The sequence below is a fragment of the Aquila chrysaetos genome, chromosome 2 (assembly GCF_900496995.4).
Source record: "Aquila chrysaetos chrysaetos chromosome 2, bAquChr1.4, whole genome shotgun sequence".
Classification (NCBI taxonomy): Eukaryota; Metazoa; Chordata; class Aves; order Accipitriformes; family Accipitridae; genus Aquila; species Aquila chrysaetos.
Window position 1 is genome coordinate 28,617,170 of NC_044005.1, and position 27,508 is coordinate 28,644,677.

The following is a 27,508-nucleotide window of genomic DNA, read 5'->3' on the forward strand; positions in this document are numbered from 1 at the left end:
GGATAGATTACAGCATTTTCCTGAAAACTTTTTATTCATTTGTTTTCTGGGTATGCATATAAACTTTAAGGTCCAGGTATTTAGGAAAACTGAGCACTTGGAGTTGGGTCAGATTTTCAGGAGATCAGTGCCTGAGAGTATGCACAGATGTAGATCACCAAATGAGGGTTGCTTTCTTCTAATCTCCTTTGTCGCTAGCTTCTTGAGTAATATAAGCAATTAACACACAGAAAATGGATTTACAAACTTTATTTGAGTGATAATACTGAGTAACACTAATAGCTCAAAGAGAGTAACTGCCATTGAGGGACTCGGAAACAGTAAGAAAGGAAACATCAGGGCGAGACAAACTTAGGGGAATAGTCAGTAGAGAATTGATAGAAAAATTTTCAGCAGAAAAGCATTTCATACCATTTAGTTACTTTACGAATCCCAGTGAGGTAATTATTCATTAAATCAGAGCTTCAGTTTCCCTCCTTCCCTTTTCAGGGGGTTCATGAGCAGTAGCAAAAAAAAATTATTCAATGAAGGGTCATGGGAGATGAATGTCTGTGGTTCAGTTTGGTAAAGCAGATGTAGATTAACTTGTAGCATTCAGGATCTACTAGTATTGATTCCCATTGATTTGGCTGATTTTTCAGTGATGATTCATGGGTTGTGAATTGAGAAGATGCAGAACACTAACATATTGGTGAAGCTCATGCAGATAAAAACTCAGTAGCAAAAAGCTGTTGGGACTTTCTCAAGCTAAAATTACAGGTGATCATGATTCCTTAACTAAATAAAAACTTTCATGTAGTAATGTGGCAGTGCTTTAGCTAATTATTTGAATCAAAATAATTCTCATGCTCAGCTTTCACACACAGTCTAAGAATTTAATCGGGCAATATATGTTGAAGTGAATAGTTTTTACATAAATGTGTGAAAACTAAGTAAACAAGGTATGTTTTGCTAGTTTTACAGATGTATAATGCTGTTCCCGGTTCAGTATTTCCCCAGTTTGCATCAGATTCAATTCTGATGCATTCATACATTGGTGGAAAACTATTGTGGTTCTGTCTGCATAAAGGGCTTCTCTTGCTGCGTTACTTCTCAGTGTCTTCTTAAGTTGAGAGAGAGGTGAGTGCTACCCAGCATTTGTCAGAGCTACGATTTTTGTCCAGCGGTATACGCAGGGCTTGTTTTAAAAGCTTGTTGTTCATGCATTTATTTTTTATATTTCATGATAAGTTTAATGGATCTGTTCCATTAAAAATATGGCTACAGAACGTCTACACATTAGGGAGATTTCATATGGCTCTTGTTGCACCTGAAAAAATAGTTTCATTTTCAGCACTAAATAGAGAGAGAACACCATCAACGTTCATGGTTTTACATTTTAACATACCAGGTGAGAGAGCTACTCTTCAGAATGGTTGTCATGCTAGTTTCAAAAAATACAAAAACATGTGGGCTTTCTAGAGTTGAACAGTCCGTGCTGGCTGAGTGCCAGTATAAGTAAAATGTGTAGAAATGTAATGGCCCAGGGCAAGCTAATAAATGACAGTGTCGCATGAGATCTTCAGGGAACAACAAGAATACGCATGTCTTAAATATTTATTTGTGCTTTTGGAGAATATGCAATGTATTTTCTAGTGCGTTTGAGGAAAAAAAAGTGCCTCCAACTGAAAACAAATATGATTTAAGTTAAAAGAAAGCAGTAAGACATAAGATGTAAAATTGGAAAATACTGTTTATTCAGAAGTAACAGCGTTAGTAAATCAAGGCTTCAGTGAGTTATGTTTCCTACTGCTAGGCTGTGCATATACAGATACAGTCTGATTTATTGTTCACAAAAATGGCAAGATACAACAGGTGGATGGCAGTGGTAAATTAAGATGTAAAGAAAGGGAGAAGAATAAGTGGTTATAATGCAGTGATGGTGCCATATGTGCAAAGTTTGAGTATAGCTGTAGCCATCTGAATTCTGCAGTCATCATAGGTTAAACTATCGTTACTTAAGTTTTATCCTTTTTGATGCCATTTTATAATGTCTGCATTGCCAGATTCCTTGGATATCTGCTGGTGTGACTTCATCTGATGTTCACTCAAGAATACTGTTTTGATTAATGTTTATGTTCTCTGCACACATCTGTTATATAGCACAGATTCAACATTGATCTACAGAGATGCAAACCTTATCAGCTGGACTTTGATTCTGAAACATGATGATGTCCATGGCAAATCAGTATTCAAAAACTATTTAGTAAGAAAATGTCCTGATGGTTTGGTTTGCAAGAGAGGGAAAAAAAAAAAAAAAATCTATGTAGCTGTGATAGCACTTGAGAATGTTGAACATTGGAAAACACACTGTACTTAAGTTAGAAGAAGGGTTGCTGTTCCTAATACTTTAAACTTCTTTACTCCTTCAAAATTCATATTATTTTTAAAGTGACCGACCGCAGAGGCTTGGTTTTTTTTGTTTTTTTTTTAAAAAGGAATACTTTAATACCAAATTAAGTGGATGAATGCTATTGTTTCAAACAAACTGTAATAGTTCAGAAAACTGTGTCACTTTCCTCAGAACAGTTTTCCATTTCACAAAAAACCCCAATTTTTTTCCCTACATTTTTAGTCAGAAATGAGGTGCTTTCCAGTACAGGCTTGTACAGTCATTATAAATAGTCAGGTGCAGAGGCACCAGCCGTTATTTTTGAGGAAAACGGTGAAGTTTTCTTCACTGGGTCTCATGGTAGGAAACCAAATAAAAGTTGCAATCTAACCATTTATAAATTAATGACCCTGCAACATACACACAGTGTTTATTCATGTACCTGTGCATATACCATAAAAATGGTGGTAATTAGCTACACAGATGATATCCTCTCCCATCTAAGTATCAAGTTTCAGTGCTCTCCTGCAACTCAGTAGTGCAGGTCTGCTCTCACAGACTTTCCTACTGGAATGGTTCCAGAGTGCAGGGCTCCTGGAGGTGGTCTTCTTCTAAAGGACTTTTATGTTTTCGGCAAGAATGAAGTCTCAGAATTCACTCTGAATGAACAGACTCATTTTATACTGATAAGCTATCCAAGATGGGAACACGTAACCTACTAATTAAATATGTTGTTACAGTATCTGCAGCATTAAGTTCCAAGTGTGGAATATTAAGGAATATCAAAAAAATTAAATATTAGAAACTGAGTGTTTTCTCTGGCTGCTAGTGCCAAGGTTTCCAACTAGCTTTTCCAGGTTTTTCAAGTCTCATGGGTTTTTCATGCATTTTGTAACTTGATGTTTTTCTTTACCTGGATCTGTCATGCCAGATACAGACAAAAATGGAGGCTGAAGTGCCACACATAGATTGCATACACTGAAAAGAGGAATTCAGGAACTAAAAGGGACTCATAGCTTTAAATTATGTGTTTGCCCTATTTAAAATGTAAGATGTTCTCTGTTATAGTGAGGCTGTTAAAAACATTTTTTTTAAAGTGAGTTATGACACTAAGGTTGATAAAAAGTGAAAGAGCCTGTGTATCCCAAAATTATATTAATTACATTTCACTAAATGACTCTTCGGTTGATTTTAAAGAGTACTTTAAATAATACCTAACTTTTAGAACCAAAATCACGTGTAAAATAAGAATAGTAGTAAACACATATTAAAGGCCTGATTATATTTAAGCAACTAAGAGTAAGACTATTCCCATTAATAACAGGATTGTGGCTGTTCTCAAAGTAATTTACATAACCCTTGTCTAAGTCTTTGCCCTCACAATTTTTACATTAATCAGCCATTAATTAATCATCCTATAATGAGATGCCTTGATCTGTAGGCAAGGGGAGGGCACTGGATGTGGTATACCTCGACTTTAGTAAGGCAGTTAACACAGTCTCCTGTAGACTCGCTGTCACCATATTGGTGAGATATGAGCTGGTCAATAAGGTAGGTGGAAAATTGGCTGGACTGCTGGGCTTGAGGAGTTGTGATCAGTGATGCAAAGTCCAGCTGGCAGCCAGTAACCAGTGGTGTTGCTTGGGGATCGATACAGGGAGCAGTAGTGCTCAAACTGGATAATGGGATGGAGGCCATTCTCAGCAAGTTTGTGGATAGCGCCAAACTGGGTGGAGCGGACTAGGGTTTTCTAGTGTTGGACTAAATGACCTCTGGAGGTCCCTTCCAAACTAAATCATGCTATGATTTCATGCATAACAAAAATAACTTGTGTAGTGGTGTAAAAAAGCACATGTTCAAGAAAAGAGCATAACAACTTAAAATTTATATCACTAAGTTATCATCAGTAGTTGCAATAAGAATGCTCTGTGTTACAGACTAAATTTTCAGTGTTGCAGGTTCAGATCTGTGCTGAAGGATAGGCAATGAACAGATGTCTGTTTGAGTTAAGGTGATTTCTAAGGCTGGTGCCCTGAGACTGTCTTCATCAACAGAAAGCTCTGTTTCCACGTAGCTGAATGAGAAGTGGACACCAGGAGTCTCTCTTCAGCCTAAGTGTTGGCGTTTGCCCCAGTTCACTATATTCAGCTTTATATGTGGCTTTTGACCAAATCTGCACCATTGGTTTCTGCACAAGATCTTCTGTGTAATTTTGTATACAAATACTACCTGACATTACTGAATTCCATCTTCTTTCTTTCAGTCCCAGAGTTTTCCTATGCCTTCCTCCTATTACAACCTCTTACTGAGATAAATTAGCTTTTCCTTCCCCCATTTGATGTAAAGGGTGTCTAGCCTTTGGACTTCCAAATCTACATACTACCAACACCTTATGTGGTTGAGTGCCAAAAGGTGCAAAGAACTGTGAAAACAAGGAACTCCGAAAAAATTTTGGAAATAGAAGACAACAGTGGCTTCCTGACACAGCAAAACTCCACTACGTTATGGAGCTAGGCTCTAATCAGACATTAGTGTCACACAGCAGCCCATCCTGAATCCACAGTGCTGTCCTACTGCCAGTGGTGTGATGTACACCGGTAGATGAGCTGCACAGTAGCTCAAAAGCCAAGGTTACCTCTTCTTTTCCTTTGATATCACATCAAAACTGATCAGAGAATTAGCTCTAAAGCGGAGCAGGGTATGTTCACTGGCAGTTTGGGAAAATAAATGAATGTGTTTTTCTTTGTTTCACAAAAACCCCTTTGCCCTAAATTTTCAGTGAACCAAAGCTGCCTGCTCTGCTGTTAGTTCACCAAGCACTCTCCAAACCCTCATAAGGAAAAGGGGTCCAAACCAAACCAGAGGATAAGATAAAATCTGGTTTTAAGTAAGAGTGTATGTAATGTAGGTGTTTGGGGGCCTCAGCCCTAATTGCTTAATCTTGTCACTCATTTCTGTTGTGCTTAATTAATTGCAAATATAGACGTAACAAGGTAGCAAAAAGGAATTGAATGGATTAGTTGAGTCTTTTAGTCTCAGTCCTCTAATAATAACGTAAAATGCAAATGCTGTGTCTTTAGGAACTTTGCAGGAAGTTTTTGCTTCTTTGATGTCATAGTGTAGAAGGAGCATATGTCATCATTTGCCTCCTGCAAACACTCAAGCTGGTTCTGATCCTCACAGGGTGGATTTTGCAGGTCTACCCATTCCTACTTTCACAGCTTGAGAAGAGGACAATACTTGAACTTGCTAGTATACAGGAAATCTAATTTTCCTGGTTTGTGGGGTTTTTTTATGATTATGTGGAGAGGATGGATTGTACCTTCTAGCTCAAGATGATGTGGAGAGAAGAGAGATTTGGACAATGAAGGATTGACTTTGCAGTGCAGGTTTCAGGACATCCACTCTTTAGATGCCAAAAACTTGGATCTGTAGAATACTTTTCAGATGCTGATTGCATTATATGACCTGGCTCTGATACACGTATTTTTGCTGGGAAAGGACGGACATGACTAAGGGATATACAGCTTCCCTATTAACATCAACAGTAGTATGGCCCACTACACTGTGGCAGAGGCATTCTCTACAAGTGATGAAGTTCCTCTAAAAATACCATAGCTAAATTGAGACCTATTGTTATCCTTTTTTACTTGACATGTAACTGACCACCTGTCAGTGCTTAGAGCTTGTATTAAAGAAATAAACAAGGGGATTATGAATCCTCACTTGTTTTGTGGATTCATTTTGATCTGAAAAAAAAAAAAATCTTGTTCTATAAAACTTAGTGGAGGAAATGCATCTTCTGTGAGAAAGGATCCTTAGTAATTCATAATTACTTTCAGCGTACCAGAACAAGGGTATTTGCTAGCTGACTAATAAAAATCAGATATTTTCTCAAAGGAAGATGTTGAAAATATCTATCAGTACAGTTGGTTGTGGTAAGTCCTCATACTTCCAGTGGAAAATTATTCCTTCTTAACTGGTGGTATTTATGTTTTTAAGACATTTGTCTCTTGGCAAGCTTAGCGTTACCAGCCTCTGTGCCTCTGTTGGAGGATTATTGCTCTATCTTTGTGTTAAATACAGCTACACCTTTTCCCCTTCTTTTTCTTCTTTGGTGTTTTTTTTTTTTGTTTTGGTTTGTTTTTTTTAATGCTGGCAAGCTGCTGCTGTAATTAAGTTTTGGAAAGAAGAGAGGGTGTGGGTGCCTGAAAATGTTAAAGACAGGTTAATTCTAGACATGGCTTTGCATGTTGACATTTCCCAGTTAACACACAGTTTCATAGTAGATTTCTCTTGAAACTTTGCCATGATATACTGCCAGCAAATGGGAGTGGTGAAAAATACTGGGAAGACCAGTGACTGCTAAAATAACACAAAATAGTGGTGCTGTCATCACCTGTTGCCACAACATAGAATTCAACAAAAAAATGCATGCAGTAGAAGACCCTAGAATATTTGACAGCATTGTGTATACAGGTCATGTTCAAGAAAATATTTTATCTTTTTTTCTTCTATACACAGGTAATTGATAATTAGTTGTGTTTTAGTAGCCTTGGCACCACAAGTCTAGTTCCTTACTGGTATACATTAGCAGACTTCTCTGAAATGCTAGGAAGCTGCTTCCATTTTAATAAGCAGGGAATTGGGTCCTGAATATCTTTTTATACAAAGCACTTGTTTTAGGCCTATTTTTGTAATCGGGATTAATATTGGTATTGTAATCCTGTAGTAGGTGTTGTTAATATTGGTGGGACATTGGAGAAGAAAAAGAAAGATGCATCTAGTTTTTGATCTCTTTGAAGAACTATGCCTACTGCAATACTACTTTGCTTTGATATACAAAGGTTGAATGTATTCTTCTTGAGACATCATTTGCAATTTGATCCTGTCTCCATTGTAGAAAAAAAATGTTTACAAGCTTCAGTGGAAATTTTGGACAGCAACAAAACAAAGATGAGTTGTTTCTTTTTTTTTTTTTTTTTTTTAATTGTACTGCAAAATTATACGATTTGTAGTTCCCTGTGTAAAGTACTATGAAATTGACGAGCACTACCTGCAAATGATAAGTACAAAATTTTTAATGAAAACCCAAACCTTAAAATAGCACTAGATCAATTTTAACACTAATGTATTCTTTTGTCATCGTGTAATGATACAACTACTGTCGCAGGCAAAAAAAGCCAACAAACAATGTATTTGAAAATCTCAGGAATATTCAAACACTGGATGAAAATCTAAACTACAGCCTTAATGTTGGGGGGGGGTGTTGATTAAGTGAAATATTTACAAGGAGCCGCATTTGTGAAATAGCTAATTTTGACTCTGTAGAAGATGAAGGTTTTCTGTTGTGAAACTGGTTTTGGTACAGTTATACTTGATATTTTTGTCACTGTTTTTCCCATAAAGTGGAAAAATCCCATTAAATTTAATCTTTGATATTAAAGATTAAGAGGAATGAAGAAAATGTAATTTGAGTCTAAATTACAGCAATTGAAATGGGTAAAAAACATTGTCTTAAACATAGTATTCAATTGTTAAACAGTGAAAAGAGCCTCTTTTAAGAAAATTTTTCAGTAGCCATCTGGAATGGGCTTACGACATTTGTACAACAGTAGTTTACCTATACTTTGGATTGTATTATAAATATGTTTTCACTAGGCAGGGAACTAAAGATAGTTTAGGTTTTCATAAAAATTTTATAAAGCTTTATCAGCCATGGAGTTGTTTCACAGCCAATGGAAAAATCAGGGATTGTTCAGTTTACATTGCCGCAATTCGTAGAGATGTTGGAAAAACACTGTTCTAGCTATCTTGGTGGGAACCACAACTTTTTCAGAAAAGTCATTCAAATACAGATTAGCAAAGACAGTGCTAGAAAGCCACTTTGGAAAACTAAAATGGACACGATATGCTAAGGTACAGCAATTGTTCAAAACCTACATCTCATTATAAGCTCATTCTGAAATTTTTGCTTTTATTTGTGGTCAGTTGTCTCGCTCTCCAGGCAATGGCCATCCAATACTGAGCTTTCCCCTGATGGCAAATTAGCCATTATTTTTGCTAAGTTTCATGTATTTCCATTTGTTACATGTGGGGTAACATCACTGATTTGAAACCTAGGTTCATAGTCAGAAATAGTGTTTTACAGCATATATGCTTCATTTTTGGGTATATTTTGTATAAAATATTACTTACAGATTATACACAAAAGATGTAAGCAGGAATTGCTCTTCTCTGATAGTTCTGAAATGTTTCTGCTCATACAAGCATGAAATGGAAGCCATTGAAATTTAGTAAGGAAAATGAGGGGGAGAGCTCACCCTAGGATAGCTGGTCACTTTGTGACTGGATGGTTGACCCCAGAGTAAGAGACTTAACAATAAGGTTTTTGCACTTCTGTTTTTTCATAGCATTGTTGAGTTCTTCAGCTGTTCCAAAGACGGCTGCTCTAATGTCTCAAACACTAGTTGTTCCATGTCTTGTGCGTATATTTTTGCCAAAGTTTTTATGTCTTTTTATTTAACTATTTAGTATATTTTTACCCAGAAGAATGATTTATGTTCATTGATTCAGAAGAAAAATAAGGTTTTACTCTACATTATATAAATGCTTTGTAATTGTAATCTTTTAAGAACATTTCCATTCCTGCTGTTAGGTTTGTCTTTGGGCAAGCTTTTTTTTGACCTTTTTAATAATTTCTGTACAGAGTTCTAGTTTGAAATTTTTGGGACGCAGGAGTGTCCCAGTCAAAGATGACATATTTTCAGTGTAACATGGAGTAATGCATAGAAAATTACCATTATCTGTATTACACATTCAGCATTACTATGCCCATTTCTATTTGCTTTCTTCTCCTGAGCTGGAACTGGTAGTGTCATTTCATTATTCATACATCTAGATACTTCAATATGTGTTTATATTGATGGTGCAAAAGGTGGAAAAAAATCCCTGTCATTAATAACTCTTCAGTTATTCTTAACTTTAGGAAGTATGTGACAAGAGTAAGCCTGTTGAATTGATTTTTAAATCCTCTTAATTTTATTTTGTTTATACATTTTTCTCCCTTAGTTACGTATGGAAGCAGATTTGACTCCTGTTTTAAATCAAGAAGGCTAGCCTTCAACTGTACAGTTTGGGTCAAATAATCTCTATGATACTAGAAGAGAACTTTGTGAAGAGTAAAGTTGAGGTGTAACAATAATCCCTCAATGTTCATAGTTTGGGAGAAAGTTACTTCTGCATACTGCTCATAGTATGGACTTTTCTTGAAGAATAAAGTTTGGCTTCTAGCCACACCTGCTTGCTAGCTACTGTACATATATTGAGGCAGGCTACTTGATTGTTTATGTACCTCACCACGACTGTCTTTCAGGGTGTGCTAACTTGTTTGGAGATGTGATTAATTAAAACTTTCTTAGGGAAGACTAAAAGGTTGACATTTTGGAAAAGAATATGGAGGTTGCAAATTGCTATTACATGCACAGAAAAAGATCAAGAGATAGTTTAGACTACAGAATCAGTTCTTGAAACCTTTCAACTTTGTAAATGTATCTTTTATGTAGTTTTTTCTGTTGTTAGCTAATCCTTTGTGAAAGGACCTAACCCAAAATCCAGAGAATTTGAAGAGGTGCTCTCCATCCAGCTCAGTGGCTTTATATAATGCCCTGTGTCATCAAGTACCAATAACTTGACTCATTTAGCATACACTCTAGCTGCTATGTTAAATGGCTTTTTTATTCTATAAGGGCCTTAGTTTGACGATACAAGCATTTAGTGCAGCCCTGAATGTGGGGCTGTAATGTACAAGAACCGCTTATTGATCCTGCAGCAGTGACAGAACTTTCTCCTTAGTCAAAATGCTACTGGAAATTGGTGGCCATTCTGTGCTAAGCCGAGAGGTCTCTAAGTAATGGGATCTATGTAAAAAAGGGTACTATGGAGGGCAGGTATGTGACTTTCTTTACAAAGAGTGCCACAGGTCCTTGAAGGGCAGCATAAAGAAGTGCTTTGCTGGGCTAGCCAAAGAGGTGCTTGCTTGCCTTTCAGTTTTCTTTGGGATTCCTTATTGTGTGATATTTACTTTTTGCAATGTTGAGTAGTGCACAAAGGACCATAAGTAACTAAATCTAAGTTCAGGAACCATCCCATTTTGACTCTCCAAATACTGAGAAGATAAATCCAAAATAATGTTGCCTCAGGTAGTATTTCCATAGTGAGACCAAAGATTTTTTCAAAGTCCTGTATTTAATATTTTACATTTGCATTTTGTTGTAACTCTTGCAACAGTACAGTCCTTAAGGACAGGTCAGAAGGCTTATAGACTGTTGAATGTGTGACAAAGAGGCCATAAAGAATCTGGTCAGATGTAGCTAATTAAAGGTAAATGAAGGACAGCTGCTTTTTATGTTTCCAGCACATCTTTGATCTGCTCTACCCCTCAGACCTCTGTGGACAAGGTAGTTAAATACAAACTAGGAGGCCTATTTTAAAGACATTAAAGCCCTCCGGGGCAATCGAGTGACAGTCCAAGCAGCCATAAGCTGTTTGCTTTATTCATTAGAGAACTTTAAATGTGTCAAGAAATAGAATAATGTCCATGCTCTTAGATCAGCATTAGCAATGAAGATTACAACAGCTCTGGGACATATGAATGGGCAAACTTCTTATGAAAACAAGTTTATTGAGAAGCATTTTACTATAACGGCAAAGAAAATATAGGTTACACATTTTCATTGCAGGAATATTGATTCAATATGCATTGAAATATCTAAAGCTGTAGTGACACAAACGTTGTGTAACCCAGTGCTGACCTCAGTGGTCCCTTCAATCATGTTTTAAAAAACTTCCTTTTCAGACACACATGATGGAAAGAATATGTCATATGTGAGTGACATAATAGCACGTAATACTTGCTGAAAAATTTATGGAGAATTTACACAATATATAGCCTTTCACTTGTGTCTAGAGACTCAGATACTTAAGTTTGTAAATTGCAAGTGTTTATTTTATAAGTCAAAGCTTTAACGTCAATACAACATCAGTAAAAGATGTAGAAAGACTAAATAAAGAAAAAAAAGTTAGCTGTATAAACAACTCTTTATTGCTAGTCATTTTGGAAAAAGTGACATTGCCCAGAAATATTTGAGAGTCCAACTCAGTATATTTTTTTGAGAATTGTTTGATATCTTAATTTTTGTATTATTATTTTGTAAATAGGAATTGAAATAGAAATTAAGGTGAAGCCAATACCTGTAACATTCTAAATGGTAAATTCTGGAGATACATGCCATACTGCCTCAATAATATTTAAGAACTTAGAGAAAGTATTTGCTTTTTTGTGTGTTGTGTGCTGTGTTTTGCTCCATGACCTTTTGTGTCAGTACCTAAATGTTGCATTGTTTTACTCCATAATCAAACTCTCCATGCTATTCAGCCCCACTGGAACAGCTTTCGTATTTTAAAATCCAGTAAAGGTGTGAAAAGTCTGGAATTTTAAAATAGTCATCTCAACTGCCTTTTTGACTATGCCATAAATGCAAATTTCATAGGTCTTACCATACAAAGAAAATTTCTACATGGTATTTTACTTCAAAAAGGCTCTATGTAAGTAGTGCAGTTGGAATTGCTTGCCTATGAAAGTGCCATATGCTGTTGGAGCCTGGAATAACCTTTCTTCCAAAGATATGTCAATGTAGTAGAAGATCTGTGACTAGCTACTGATTTTTCCTGGGTGATTTGACATTTCCTCCTGGTCTTACTCCAGATGTATTTAACTATACATAATTTAAAACTGGCTTGATCCTCCAAATTGTCATAGATTGGTCTAATAGCAGATATATAAGTATTTCTGCTGTCAAGTCATAGCCAATGAGGTTAATCAAGTTGGTAGGTCTGTGAACCAAGGACTTAATTTTTTCATTTTAAAATAAGCAGCAAATAAAAAATTCAAATTAAACTGGAAGATGGCCTTTGTTTTACTTAGCAAGCAATACTCAGAGTACATAAATGAGCATTGAACATTTTAATTGAAGCACATTAAAAGATTCAGTGAGCTGTATTTGAGGCAAAAGTATAAAGATGTGGTTATTGCTGGCAGCATGAGCATAATATACTGTTTTGGCTGATTGTGCCAAAAACATTGTGAAAAGCAAACAATGAATAAATTTGTGCTAAATTTAGAGTAGTTTGCATACATACGTTAAACATTAAAGCTAGATATTTTTTACCCAGAGGCAAGAAATACATTGGTAAATTGTTACAGAATTCTGCTCAATATAAAATAGGTACATATTGTGGATTGAGGACCCATAGTTTTGACTAGAATACTTACACCTGTTCCACTCACACTGAATCTACATGTATCAGCTCAACTGTGTGTTAGGCTGGAAAAAAAAGCCCATACTATGGTAGAACTACTGTGAAAGGGAAATACAATAGCTCGATAGGACCGTTTATCTTCAATTTAAAGATGCAATAAAAATAAGTCAAAAAGGGAACTAAAATATAAGCATAATCTTAGGGTTTTTTAACAACCTTTATTTTTTCATTTTTTTAACAAAGTACCTGGGACATCAAGGCAAACATTAAGACCTTCACAATACATTCCTTATTGGCAAATGCTGCATTGCAAATGTTGGTTTATTACTACAGTATCCTCTCAGTACTTGTATATGCATGTATTATCACAAAGTGGAATTTGCTCCTCCAAAGGCTATAAAGGTTTATGCATGTGTGCCCAGGTGTAATCACAACTTAGGTTTGAGTATCATGGATTCATGGCATGACTATTTAAGAAGATCCATACCATTTTTTCTCTTTATTCACTTAACTGCTGTAACCCAATTTTCAAGCTCAGCAAAAATAATAGAATATAATTACTTTTCTCTTATATTTGCAAGAGAACTGAACAGTTTACCATCTGGTGATAATAATGTTTTCTTTAGCTAGGCAGGGAGCAGTGAAATCATGCAGATACTAGGTAAGCATTGTCAGCACCAAAGATGAGCAGTTTGAACTGTCTGATGTGAGTATTGAGTATAAGCACATTTCTAGCTAGGTCCATGGATTGGGACTTGGGAAACTGAAGGGGATTTACAGCTCAGCAACAGCCGGTCTAGATGACATGCTGCCTGAAACACTCGTTTTGAGCTCCTGTCTTCCACACATCTAGGATGTGATTCTCCAGCACTTGTGTAACCTTTACTTGAAACCTTGAAGATTAAAATGCTAGTTTGCTATACAATCAAGGAGCCATTATGAATTCAACACAGGCTGAATTGCTTTCGGGGAGAGAGCTCCAAGAACACTGACCACTTTCAGCACAAATGCTACAGGCCAAACATCAGAAATTTCCATCTGCTGCTGAAGTACTGGGGTTTTTTGAAAGCCACATAATCACTGTTCCCAACCCTGCTATTCCTCACTTTCCAGATAGCAGTGCTACACTGACAGGTTGCATCCATTAAGGAACGCTGTTACCTAACAAGGTGTTGATCATGACCCAGCTCCTCCTGTAGGCATGCAAAAGCCTTCTTCTAAAATGCGTTAGGTAACGATGGTAAACCAAGAGCTCCTCCTGGGATTAATTGTGATCAGCTAACACATTTTTAAACACAGACAACCTTGTCCACACCAAGGGAAAAATCATATTCAACATCTTGTTTAATTAACATGTTTTCTAGTATATTTTCTCCGTGTAGACAAGGTCTCTAAGGAAGAATGACTCATGAATGCAGTGTTGCCATTATGGAGTACTTTTTGGAGTAACTTTCCATTTCTCCACATTTTCTAAGGAAAGCATTGACTTGGCTCATTACCTAAAAGCTTAATTAATGTTTGTGAGGAGCTCCAGGGTACCATTAGTTAATCCCATACCACATCGCTAAATAGAATCCTGGGCAAGAGTTAAAATAAGTGTCACTTTCCTAAGTGAAGGCTAATATGTAGATCTTTTCCAGCATAGTCCGTGCATACTGCCGTATAGTTTTCCTTGGAGCCTACTTGACGCATACTACAATTGAGACGATCACAATACATGACTGCCTCCCTGGGAAAGGAGTGGACCTTCGCTGCCACACATATCACAGGGAACCTAGCATTTTGTGGGCTTTTCTGAGGGAGATGTACCCTTACAGAACAGGTAAAGGCTTTATGTGTCTGTGAAGGTGGAGTGGGACAGCAGGTTGATAGAAATTAGCATGTGTAATTGACTACAGGGATACTTTTTTCCAGGCCTTGATTATTCTTCAGATAATGCTGTTACAATCAAGAAGAGGTTCCATGCTGCATCTTGTCAAAGAAACTGTTTTGGCCAACAGACAAGCAGATTTAAGAGGAATTTGTCATTGTTTTTATTAGGATACAAAGATCAACACATGATTCTTTCTGTTCGACATATATTCTCAGAAGGAAATGCATAGTACGCATAAAATATTTATGATCATTTCTTACATTGTAACTATATCTATGTAAAAGCCAAAATAAATACCAACTCTTCCAGCTATACAATATACAGTGCCTGATGTGTTTATTGCCACTTTTTCTATGACCAGTCTCCTTTCTGTTGTGTTTCTCCAGTGACTGTGTTATTCCAGGGAAATGAGTAACACAAGGGGAGGAGGTTGCATAATGACTTCTACACTGTAGGGGGTTGTCTGAATTAACACATGGATCATGCTCTACATCTCTTGAATCTGTGTTGGAATCTGTGTTCAGCGTGTATTATGCAGAAAACATGTAGAGGGTGAGCTACTCAGGTTTCTTTGAAAGACAAATCACTATGTATCACAGGCACTTCATACTTTTCAGTTCATAGCTTTGAGCGTCGAAGAAGAGCTGAAGACAAGAATTTGTCTCCTAAGGAGGACCAAAGTCATAACAATTCTATTTTTATTTGTGCTATTTAGCTAGTACCGTTAGCTAGATTTCATTCTTTCTCTCCCTATTCAGTGAATAGACAAAGTATGGAGACACCTGGGGAGATGAGGAGAACTATAATCCTGCTGAAATCTCAGTTTCACTTTTTGCCAGATGGATAATTAGAGTCATTTTAAACAGTCATAGTATTCTCAGGCCATGTTGTATGATTATTGATATAAGATTTGCGTGTGTGATGGAATAGAGGAACAAAGAGCAAAGGTACTCAAAACACCCATGAGTCACCAAAATGTTTGCATTGAAGAGATATATATGAAGAATGCCAGTTTGAAATATTAAGTACGAATCTTGTAGAGGGAAATGTAATGTAATCCATAATGGGAAACAATTTAAAAACAGAAGATAATAGTTGGAAAAGGGAAAATGCCGTACTGAGGAGGGTCGGTTTGGGGGTCAGTATTTTCTGTCATTTTATTCCCTCTATGGGCTCAGTTACTGAGCAGAATGTTTTACATAATAGAATTCTGGACTCCCTTCTCAGTTGTTGATATTCCACTTGTGTACACTCAGAGGATGTCAATGATGACAGCTGGTTATTTCTTCAACACACAGATTTTGATTATGGCTTGTTTTATGGTTAGTATCCAGTTTTCACAAGGAATGTTTTCCCACCCAGAAGACAATAAATGTTGGACTGGCCTAGTAATTGTTCTTTCCTATATTTCCTTTGGGCTGTTGTTCAGCTAGTTGGATCTGAGTTGTTTTAAACATAATTAGGCGATCATAAATCACTCTGGGTTAGTTCGCATGTGACATCACCAAGGAGACCCAATGGGACAATTAGAATATGTTTTTGGATAATCTATCTGTAGCTATGTTAACTACTTTATCATGAAAATAAAGTTTGTAAACAGTAGTCTTTACAGTGTGACAAGTTAAAATATATTGCACCCTGATATAGCTGTTCAGCAAATTAGATTTTCATAGTGCTAATTGAATTTGTCACAAAGCTGATGAACATTAGCTAAAGAAAGAGCAATATATTTTATTTTATTGAGCACATCTCAGAGTGCTTGTAATTTAGTAGGGCCACCGCACTTTCTGGGCAGGCTATCAAGTAGGATGTTGTAATGATTTGCATGACTACTATGTAGATGGAAAAATGTAGCTTGTGTTTGTAGCTGTTCCATTAGTGTCTTGCACAGTGTGCGCTCCTTTGGTGCTCTTCAGAGAGCTGTGTCATAATCCCAGCATCTTTTGAAGAGTTTTGTCTGGTGAAATCAAGTAACTATACACTGTTTAAAACCTAGTCCGTAATTAAATGATGAGACAAAGGAAAGACTGAGAAAGGCAGATAACCAATAGAATCCTGAAGTTATCAAAACAGAGCTCTTGCCAAGGACCTTGGAATTCATCTGATTCAGTTGCTGGAAAAATGCCTGAATTAAAAATTATCCTATGAGGACCAAGAAAATAGAGTCAAATTCTGGCACCGAAGAGTTTTCTCCCAAAATGGACATTAATGCTGCAAAAACAGAATAGGGTGAATAACCCCTGGCCCCATGTTTGGCCCCCTACTGTAGGCTCTATCTGCCAAAACAAGATGGAATAGAAGATCAAAAACGGTGTGGGGGGAGAGAGAGGAGGAGAAGTTGGAAAAGGAGGGTGGTTGGAAAGGAAAAAACTCATAGGCTATGCCCCCTGCCAGCACTGAAACACTCAACTGCAGCTCTGCTTGCAAAGCACCTGTTGGCAGCTATTGGAGTAGTTTATAGGTTTTGGGACAGAATCAGGGTAAAAAACTTATAGTCTGTGTTCCCTTATGTGACATGTGATTTGGCCTTATTTTAGTAAAATAGGAGTCATTCCTGGGCAATAATTACAGCAATAAATATACCTGTTCAGAAATAACGACTTTTGCTTTCTAGAAAAAATATAACATTAAATAGCATTATTTTTAATGACTCTCCTTACTACTAATATTAATATTCTTTGGCTGATACCACCTATGTTGTCTTCCTTTTATCCAGAACTGAAAAACAAAACAATGTTGCATGGAGTGGAAAGAAAATATGACAAAACAATGGTCATAAATATTAACTTGATACTGTCATTCAAACACAGTGGCAGGAAGCTAGGTGTAGGGGGTTATCTGGCCAGTTCTATGTTTTGCAAGCTTTATACATTAGAGTGGAATGATAGAAAAGTAGGAAAATAGTATATGTTAAATTAGAACTCTCAGCAAGTATTTTATGTCAAGAACTCAGTTTAAACATTTTAACATCTTCACAAACTTTCATGTAAACTCCTGTTCAAATACATTTAGTTGAGAATTTTAGCATTACAGTTTATGCCCTCCTTCTGTTACTAACTCCAAAAGTTACTTATGTTTGTGTACAAAAACTTTAGCAGTCCTTTGTTGTTATATAAATAGATTATTCTTCCTTGAGAGGAATATGTAACGATTATCAATAATAATATGTATTTGATATGTAAAGTATTTGAAACAGAAAATAAATGGTTATTTTTATAGGTATTTACTATAGACTGAGTGAAAAACTATTGCTTTTATTGGCTAACTCTCCTTTGACTGTAATGAGAATCTTCCCTCTGCTAATGCTTTAGTTCAGTGTAAAAGGCTTACTCTAGGTAAGTACCTGTATTACTCAGAAAGTTTGGATAAAATTGAAATAGAAAGAGATAAAGTTTTGGAATTTAATCCTTTCTTATATAAACTTTAAAACCCCCACAGTTTTCCTGTTCTACTTGAACTACTAAACTTATTAGTTCTAAAATAATTTAAATTTGAAACTTTAAGCCTTCCTTAGATTTATATTCAGTAAAGAAAAAAAGAACTCAAGTTTCTGACACTGCAGTGCACACTACCCAGGCAGAGCCTGGTTCCTGAATGAAGCCCACCAAGAGTCTTTCTCCATCAAGTCTGCCAAAGAATAGGTCCAAAACGCAAATTCCATTAGTTCAATGGTTTGTGTGTGGAACATTTCAAAATGAGATTTTCACTTTGTGTTAATTTCTTTGCCTTGCTTAGAAAGAGAAGGTAGTTGAGTAGCCTAACAAGTAATAAATTGTCTTAGGTATTAGAGTCTGTTAGCTTTAGTGACACCTGAGCTCAGCCATATTCTGTGCCATTAAAATAAGAGGACAGGATGGGGACCTTAAGACAGTGATATCTGAAAAAGGAGAGCATCTAGTGGAACACAAGCCTGCGCTTAATTTCAGTGGGACTGTATGGTATACATAAAGAAAGGAATTTGCAGATATTTTAACTTGAATAAGAATGCTTTCCTGCATCAAGATTTTTAGAAGTTTAGCTGTGAATCACCAAATGACACATTCTGTATTACCAAAGGTTTGTAATTATTTTTGCTATAATAATAAATAGATAAAATAGATGCATTCAAACATTATAGTAAGTATAGTCTTCACAAACTGTTTTTGCATGTTGTAGCATTAAATTTATTACTCTGGATAAAAAGAAACCATGCTTAAGATGCTTAAGAGTCTGAATAAACCAGGGCACAGAAGATTCAAAAACAGGATAATTTAGTATCTTGAACACACAAATACATATTTTCTTGGCATTTCAAAACCCTTTAAGATTTGTGTAGTTGTTTTTATTATCTCTGAACATTGACAGGTCTCAAAAATACACTTTTACTGTGATCCTGATGAATAATATCTTCTTATTGTAAGTTTGCTCTTTGGAACGAGGGTGATATACCAAATGGACAGAGCAGTAAGCAAGCCTAGAAAATTTAAGCAAATAAGGAGAAGTTCTGAAAGTTCTCCCCGGATGATGTATGCCTGGGAGCATGGGCAAAATGTAGGTGGTAAACTTCTGGACTTCTCATGAGGTGTCAGGTGGGTGGAAAAATAGCAACGGAACCAGCTTCGAAGCCGGTGGTGGCAGGTGCGTTCGGGATCTTCCAGATCTCTTCTTTCTCAGCATTCCCCCCCGCTATTCACACCCTTCATTCTTGGATGTGGAAAGTCCCCAGGATGTGAATTTAAGTGCTCATGATGAGTAGTGGAGCAGGAAGGGGGAAAGCCAGGACTACACAGCATCAGCGCAGAGCAGGACAGGATGAAGAATCAGTAAAGCTGCAGCTCAGATAGCCAGCTCAGGAATTAGCTGTCTTCTTAACATCAAGGTCGTCTGAGCCCCCAGCGCTGTCTTGCATAACTGCAGTGTCCTTAGGGATTAGTCTTGCATGACAAAGAAGCCGGTGCCAACCTGAACTCCCTTCCTTCACTACTTTCAGCAAGACTTAATGTTTTTATTTATGATGCCAGTCAAATGTTCCCACTGTACTTAAGTCAGAAAACTGAGCAAAAACTATGATTAAATTGATCACATAGCTTAAGTTCTCACCTTCCCCACTATAATGAACAACTAGCACCGTTTACTGTCTAAAATCCCTGATGGTTCCAATATACTACAGAACACTATGTTAATACACGAGGTATATAAGTACTGTATCATTGATGATATGTTTAGGCTTTTACTTCACTTTGCAAACTTCAAAAACTATTGGAGTCAATGAAAATTAAACTACTGTTTGTACCAATGTTTATTAGGCCTTTTTTTATTATTATTTTATAGGTCTTGTAGAAATTTGCCTGATGCATCCCCTTGATGTAGTGAAAACAAGGTAAGATTCTGCTTGAACAGGTTTTGTTGACACTGGAAGATATCCAAATTAGGAGCTGTCAAAAAATAAAATGCTAGAACTTCTCCAAGTAAGATAACTTGTGCCTTTAATGGCATTTATATTTACTTACCTGTATCTGCAGCATTTGACAGATGGAATTTGAATAGCATGACACATTTCTAATTAGAGGTCATCTAAAGGTGTTAAATCTGGTTTATGACATGTATTTTTAATGTTGTAACAAAATCCTATAACATGAAGAGGGCTATAGTTAAATTCACTTACTATATGTATCATCTGCAGTAATGCTTTTGTATGTAATTGGGAAATACCATATTGCTTCCAAAATAATTTTCACAGATTTTTGAGACCTGATAAAAATAATAAAATAAGGTATTCCATATTTTGTCTGTAAGCTAAGTAACTTCATGCTTTTTTTTAATCTTTTTATCTGTCCCTGTGTTCTTTTCTGAATATTTGTGCTTATGTGAGTATAAATGACTAAGTGACCTAGAAAATTTCATCAGATCAGGTTTTTTTAATGTTGATTATTGAGATGGAAAAAGAATAGTTGTGTTTCTAGTTTCTTGAATCTTTTTGCTTTTCTATGCTTTTTAGTTTTCCTATCAATTCATGAGTGAGCGTTACCATATGTGAAAAGCAAACCAGAATGCAGAAGCATACAATAAGGAGGAGAAAACTTTTCATGCTATGTGTGTTACACACAATGCCAATAATTACCATATACTGCTCCTGGAGCTCTATCTAATTCTCGGTCATATAGGCAGGAAAGCTTCACTAGGGAATGAATCAGCCCCAAACAAATGATGAGGACAGCTGTGGTCTCTGGAATATGCTTGAAGCAGTCAATTATGACTTGAGATTCTAGTTCCAGTTAGCCAACATGTGAGCTCGTTATGGATCTATTTTCAGCTTCTGTTTAAATCACGTTCTGGGGTTTGCCTAAGACCTTGAGATACACTTTTCTGCAGCTTGTATTTTGGAGAAGGAGGCCACCTCTCTGTGGTCATTGCCCAACACCAGGGGACGGTAATGCAGGCTCCATCCACGTTAACTGCTGCTGAGGTGCTGTAGGTACTCCTTGGGGCTTGAAGTTCGTTCAGGTAATTCTTCTGTATGCCTTCATAATATGGAATATGTTGATTCATATAGAGACAATACACTTGGTAGTTTCAAGGGTCCTCTCTGCCCCTCCAAGAGACCTTATTATTAAAACAAGCTTTACATAAAAAGATTGAAATTAAAGACTCAGAAACAATAAGGTACAAGCAAAACAAGTACAAGACCAAATTTAAAAGAAAAAAATCTGTCTTGCTCTGCTGTCATGTGGTCCTCATGGGATGTGCTTTAGTGACTTCATTTTGGCAGGTTGTGCTATAACTCACCTGTAGCTCTCAAGCTTTTCGTTTTACCTGTTCCTGTTTTGCTCTTTGTACTAAACCAGGAGTCTTGTTCTTCTGTAGTATAAATGCAGCATCAGTGATTTACTTCTCATGTCTTGGGTGCCTTTGAGGTTGTCATCCTACACATCCTCATGCCCCCAGTTTTGGTTGAAGGAACTTAATATATATCTGTAGGATCATTCATGATTTAGGACATGCTACATATCGTATACCATAGAAAGCATTAATTGCACATCTGTTCTGATAAACTGGCAATCAACAGATGTACTTTCAGCTTTCTGATAGAAACCACGCATACACTGGACTCTCAGAATACAAGGACAGACTTCCCTGTTTCTATTCCAGATTTTACTGGTTTTGTCATACTTTTAGTAGTGAAAAATGCTAATCAGATCTGAGATCCAGAAATGGAAAGTGTTAAAGACTGTATGGGGATGTGTGTGAAGCTGTATCAATAGTAAAAAAAAAAAAAAAAAAAAAATAAATTGGGAACCCTTTAAATGTGAAATCTGAGTCCATAAACGGGAATTAAAGAAGAAAGCAGGAAAAAATGAAAGAACAGTAGGTGTGCAGGAGAAATCAGATGATGGATTATGGTGAAACCAAGGGGCTGAATCAAGTAAAAAAGCCATTAAGCAAACTTCTTTTGAAGAAACTTTAAGTGAAGTTCAGTTAACTCAACTCTTCCATTGAGTTACCTGCAACTCTTTGCAGAATTGGGCAGCCCCCAAGTGATAGTTTTTCAGTGTTTTGTTGATGCAGATGTATTCAGAGATATTACACAGATTTTGCAGTAACTTTTCTGCTGATCTTAGCAGATGTTAGTATTTGAAAATACTTACATTTTGAAAGCCAATGACAAAACCAAGAATAGAATATCCTTTGATCTCATCCATCATTCCATTCAATGTTCATAACATCATGCCATTTCCTTTCATTTTGTAATGGTCCAAATTTACTATAGCAGATTAATTCTTTGATGGCCTTGGAGAAGTTCAAGTGAAACATTGTTTTTAATTCTGAACTTTGGATTTAGAATGTTTTCTAATTCATTTTCATTTACTTCATTCCTTTGTTACAGTGCCTCTAAGTACTGCAGTGCACTTACTCTTTTCTAGCATGGTATTGATAATCTGTCATTTCCTAATCACTTCCAGCTATTACAGTTATGGTGGTTTGTTTGGGGTTTTTTTCCTTATCATTAGGTGAAAGGATGTATAAAAGAAGCATTTGTTGCTTAATTTTTATGTTGTTTTAAGTTTCCTGCATTTTTTCTATAAAGTGTTTGTTTGGTGGAAAAAGTCCCATGGCCTTTCCAAATTAGTGGAATCTTAATTGATCTAAGTGAGCATTCTGAAGGAGTTTAGGGAAGATGCCAAAGGCTCACATCTAGTGGACTGGTGGCTTAGCATCTTTACTTTGTTGATTTTTTGTGTGTATGTGTATGTTTTTAATAAAAAATTGGAGAAAAGAAAGTTCCTGTCAGACATTATTTTGAAATCCTCGAAAATTATTTGGCTCTTTTGTGACAACATTTTGCAATATCTTTTCTGTGTTTAGTAATTTTCTATTATTCTACAGTAACAATGCTAGACTTGTTTATCTCCTCACATCAAGGGAGGAACAATATATATATAAAAAATACATGTGTATAAACTATAGACAAGACAAATGCTTAATGGAGTGGGTTTTGCTAAATGTACATTTGAAAATAATTTTATTTTGTTATCTATTAGAACACCAAAGACCATTAAGAAATTCATGTGAATGAGCTAGCTAGATGGAGATAACTGTGATCCATTGCTTTAGCTCTATGAATCCCACTTATTCTTTCAAATAAAACTCTTTTCTCAGTTACAATATATATTGGTATAGTTTCTGATGAGAGACTTAAAAAAATCGTGCTAAACTTTTAATGTCTCAGTATAACAGAGACTCTATTAGCTGTTTTATTTATCAGTTACTCTTATGATGAATTTAGCCATCTGTAGATTAAATAAAGTACTGAATCTCTGTTCTTGCCATCCTAAATACAAGTTTTACAGAATTTGGTTAGGGTTTATGTGTGTGGCTATGTATAAGCCAGGAGAGCAGTAGCAAGTAAGAGTTTTCTGGTACGGATACAGTCAAGACACAGAAGGTCTACTTTCTAATTAAGAAACCTAGATGATCTTTCTTTGCTGGAAAGTGAGGAGAAAATTGTCTTAGTCTGGGTAAAGACTTGTTTTTGCTTATTTTGGATCCTTTTTTGGGTCTTAAGTGTAATGCAGGTTGTAATGTCATTTTCATCCGTCAAACTTACCAAAGGATGACAAAAGGGTATGCTGGATTGTGATACATAGGACAAGACATTGTCATATATATATTACTTTAAAATTAAAACCAGTAAAGTGCTTTTTCAGCTAGAGCGTATCCTTTGTGTCCTAGTGGCATATGTTTTGGCTTAAGGAAATGTACCAAATTCAGAACTTAATAACGTTTTATTGTTATAAGCAACAGTTCACAGGTGTAGTTGGTGAGTGAAAGGGAGAGAATTACAGGGAGTTGCCTGAAGTCAAGGGAAAGCTAATGTTGTTTGAAGGATCAGTGAAGCAAGCCTGACTGATAACTGGAGGATGTTAGTGTGGTCTGTATGATGGCTCCAGGTTATGTTCTGATGTAGTCCTACAGCCTTGAACAGCTTGAATTTTCAGAAAAAAAAATACCTGTTCATTTTTTTAAATTTCTCTACTACTGGGTTGCCGGCATAAAACTGACATTTTCAGAAGCTTGATAACTTCTGAACTATATGCGCTAACATAATTTTCCTTGCTATTACATTTTAATACCTCAAAAAATGCATGCAACCAAGACTGATATTGCAAAATTAGAACTATGACTAGAAATAAAATTTTGGCTAATATTTCATCAGGTTTATAAGTTGATTACCTTTACATGTGCTTTCTCTTTTTCATTGATTATCACCAATATTTATACAGCTGAATTTTAGTGACGCCACTGTTCTTGAAAACAAATTTCAAAGTTGTCTGTGCAAGCATTCATACAAACTATGAAACATATATTGAAGTAGAAATAGTCTTTTTGGATGTGACTTGGTATTGTGTAGTTAGGAAATGGAAACCATACTTTGTAACTTTTTGTAACAGTTGTCTACATGACAGAATTTAATAGAAAACACATATGAAGAAATGTATGATTAAGTGTTTTCAAATAAGAGAGAAAAAATAAGACATCACCAACAACTTTAAAATACCTAAGACATCTGAACAGATTTGTGTCTGAAAGTCTGGTGAGCGGGAAAAATGTTATGTGAATTAGAAGAATCATTTATCTCTTTCATTTTGGCAGTAATTTGACATCACTATACGTTTTGAGACAAATATTTCAAAGAAAGATGGGTTGTCTCATGTCAGACTAATACAAAATTGTGCTCCAGATCTGTGTTGACTTCGCTGGAGATAGATTAGTTCATACCACTTGAGGATTAAGGATTTTTACTTCCAGATAATGTATTCAAAGAGTGGTAAATGTTATCATAAGCCAACTACCATCTAAAGGACTTGGAGAAAGTCTAGTTTATTATTTTATCAGGAGAATCATCAGGGTAACATGTGTCCTAACAAATTAAACATATATTCAACAGGCAGTGTTTTAACACTTTTCTGGTTAATTCAAATAATGACAGTTCCAGATGATTTAAAATTGTTTTTCCCTTTATTTAAACAATCTCTTCTATTTTCAGGCTTAATTGTGTCTTCATAACACAGCCTTACATTGGGATGAGTGTGCAATTTGGAAAGCAATGCCTAAGAGAGACCCAGGAGGCATTCTTTCAAAAGCATTTACTTCAACTTATCAGAAGAATAAGTTAATAAGTATAGCTTGTTTTCCTGATCAACCTATTGGATCTCTGTGGTTTTTTTCTTAAAGCTGTTTCTCACCTTTGGTGGACCTTGGGGAAGATGCAGTCCATGTTGCTTCTACTTTAACACCTTTTTACACAGTTCAGCATTAGATCAGAATCTTCATGTTAACTGACTTTACATCTTATGTCTGATCCAGAATATCAGCATTAAAAAAATGAGGCCAATAATTCACCTTAGAAATTTGGAGAAAGTTTTCATCTAGTCATGATGGAGATTTTAGGGTTTGCCACTCTTTCTGTAAAAATCTAGACCAACATCATGGATCTAAAGCCCCAAATTTAGAAAATAATTTGGGATCGAAGTCCAGATTTGGACTCTGCATTACAGACCCATTTCTAGTTAGCAGCTGTTGTGCTGATTTGTGTGCATGTTTATCCATTTCATTCCTTTGTTCCAATTCTGTCATTTTGGTCTTATTAAAAAAGTTCAGCTTACTACATGTGTTTCCGATCTCATTCCATCTGTTGTTTTGCAAGAGCTACTTCCTTTATATCATTAATTCCTCTTTGATTTCTGGTCTTTTTTGTTTGAGTGAGCAGTAGTGGAGCCTGTTTCTGAAAAACATTGGTTTAAGGAAGAGTTCATTGTCTTTATACAATGTTACCATTTCCAAATGACCATAGCTCACTTGGTTCGCATCAGGCCATGTTAAGTTCATGGTACTTGATGCAAACTGCTCTAGTTAGATTCATAACAGTTTTAAGCAGAAAATAGTCTTCCTGTCCTGGGAAAATTATCAGGATACCAAACAATTCTGTATTGGAATGAACAGTTGAACCCTCAGAAGACTGGTAGAAAAACAATGGGTGTTGGCCAATGAAACTCTTCATTTAATTAATTTTGAATTTTGGAAGTTTTTACTTCCATTTCTTTTTTTCTTTTTTGACTACTTTTAAGTAATTTTGAACTAGGAAAACAGAAGTTTTGGTTTGAAAATGTAGAGAACAATATCCATTGTCATCTAAAAGAAGTGTATAAAAATGTATTGAAACTGATCATTTCCTGAGAATTGGTTTTTTCATTTTGAGGAAAAAAAAAACCTAGTAAAAATAATCCCTGACCAACTCAGCTTACTGTCCTTATTTCAACCAAATGTCAAGGCTTTTCTCTGGGATTAGTTTTACTTGATTTATCAGTGGCCTTTGGCATAATTGTTCATAGGGTTTGTGTGCATATTGTAACTTATACTCTGATTTTGGCATTTGAATTTTAGCATTGAAATATTTTGCATATTTCCTTACAGATCCAAGTTTTTTATAATAAGAACTTATCTCAAGTATACAATAATTTGGATGTGGATGTGATCCAGGGCTCTGTAATTTGCCCTTTGTTTTCCTTCTACATACAATCTGTTAAGAATTAATAAGGGCACACGGGCTAATAATTCCTGCTAGATATACTATTCCAATTTAAATCCTTCCCTGAATTAAAGAACAATATTGATGTGCACTGTTAAACAGATGCTCTAATTTGCAGTGCTGGTCAAAGTGATTTCTGTTCCTATGTGCTTTTTTTTTTTTTTAATTCATAGGCATACCATATGTATATTTTATAAAGCGTGTCAAGATCCTTTGGGATAAAAGGAACTGTATAAATGCAGCTTCATCTCCTCATGTGATACCGTGTTATTTGTGATCAAATGGCAGAACTGCTTAATAATATCCCTATTTCAAATCAGTGTAGATTTTTGTAAAAACTGTAACATATATTGTTTCTTGATTTTAGAATAATCCTATCCCTTCTTTGATAGAAACTGAATTTGTGCATCATCAAATCAGACTGCCAGAGATGTCTCTTCTCAAGCTTTTCCTTAATTTTGGTTAAGCATTCTGCCATTTACTCTGTTTTTTAATGAATAGTAGGTTCTTTTTTAAACAATTGAAATACCATAAAATAATAATTTCCATTAGACAGCATGGCAGGGTGATACCATGCTTTGAGTTACATGTTATCTGTGCCGTTTCACTGGCCATACCAAAACTACCCTCAGTTTCTTGAGTCACTCGTGAGCTGTAACAACGTGAAATTTCTAACACCCACCCAATAAGCCAGGTCCACCTTCAGCATGCTCGATATAGAACAATAATCTGTATTCCCCTTTTAAAGAATCCTTTCCTTGTTTCTGAGGTTGTTAGGTGAATGAAATTAAATAAATGAAAACTCCAGATGCCTCATTAGCTATCTGCATACTGCAGGGGTGCAGCTGTCCAGTCCCTGACACTAGAAGGAAGAGGA

The 27,508-nt window shown here is 35.9% G+C and overlaps 1 protein-coding gene across 6 annotated transcripts in view; it reads left to right on the forward strand.

Annotated features, from left to right (window-relative positions):
• The window catches only part of SLC25A21 (solute carrier family 25 member 21), a 277,428-nt gene that overhangs the window by 130,749 nt on the left and 119,171 nt on the right, over positions 1-27,508 (forward strand). For 5 of the 6 annotated variants that reach the window (XM_030033238.2, XM_030033249.2, XM_030033258.2 and 2 more), the window contains exon 2: positions 19,875-19,923. In XM_030033238.2, the coding sequence (XP_029889098.1) occupies positions 19,875-19,923 (49 nt within the window). Of the gene's footprint in view, positions 1-12,962; positions 13,353-19,874; positions 19,924-27,508 lie in introns of those variants that run through there. The other variant, XM_041127329.1, reaches the window with a different exon arrangement.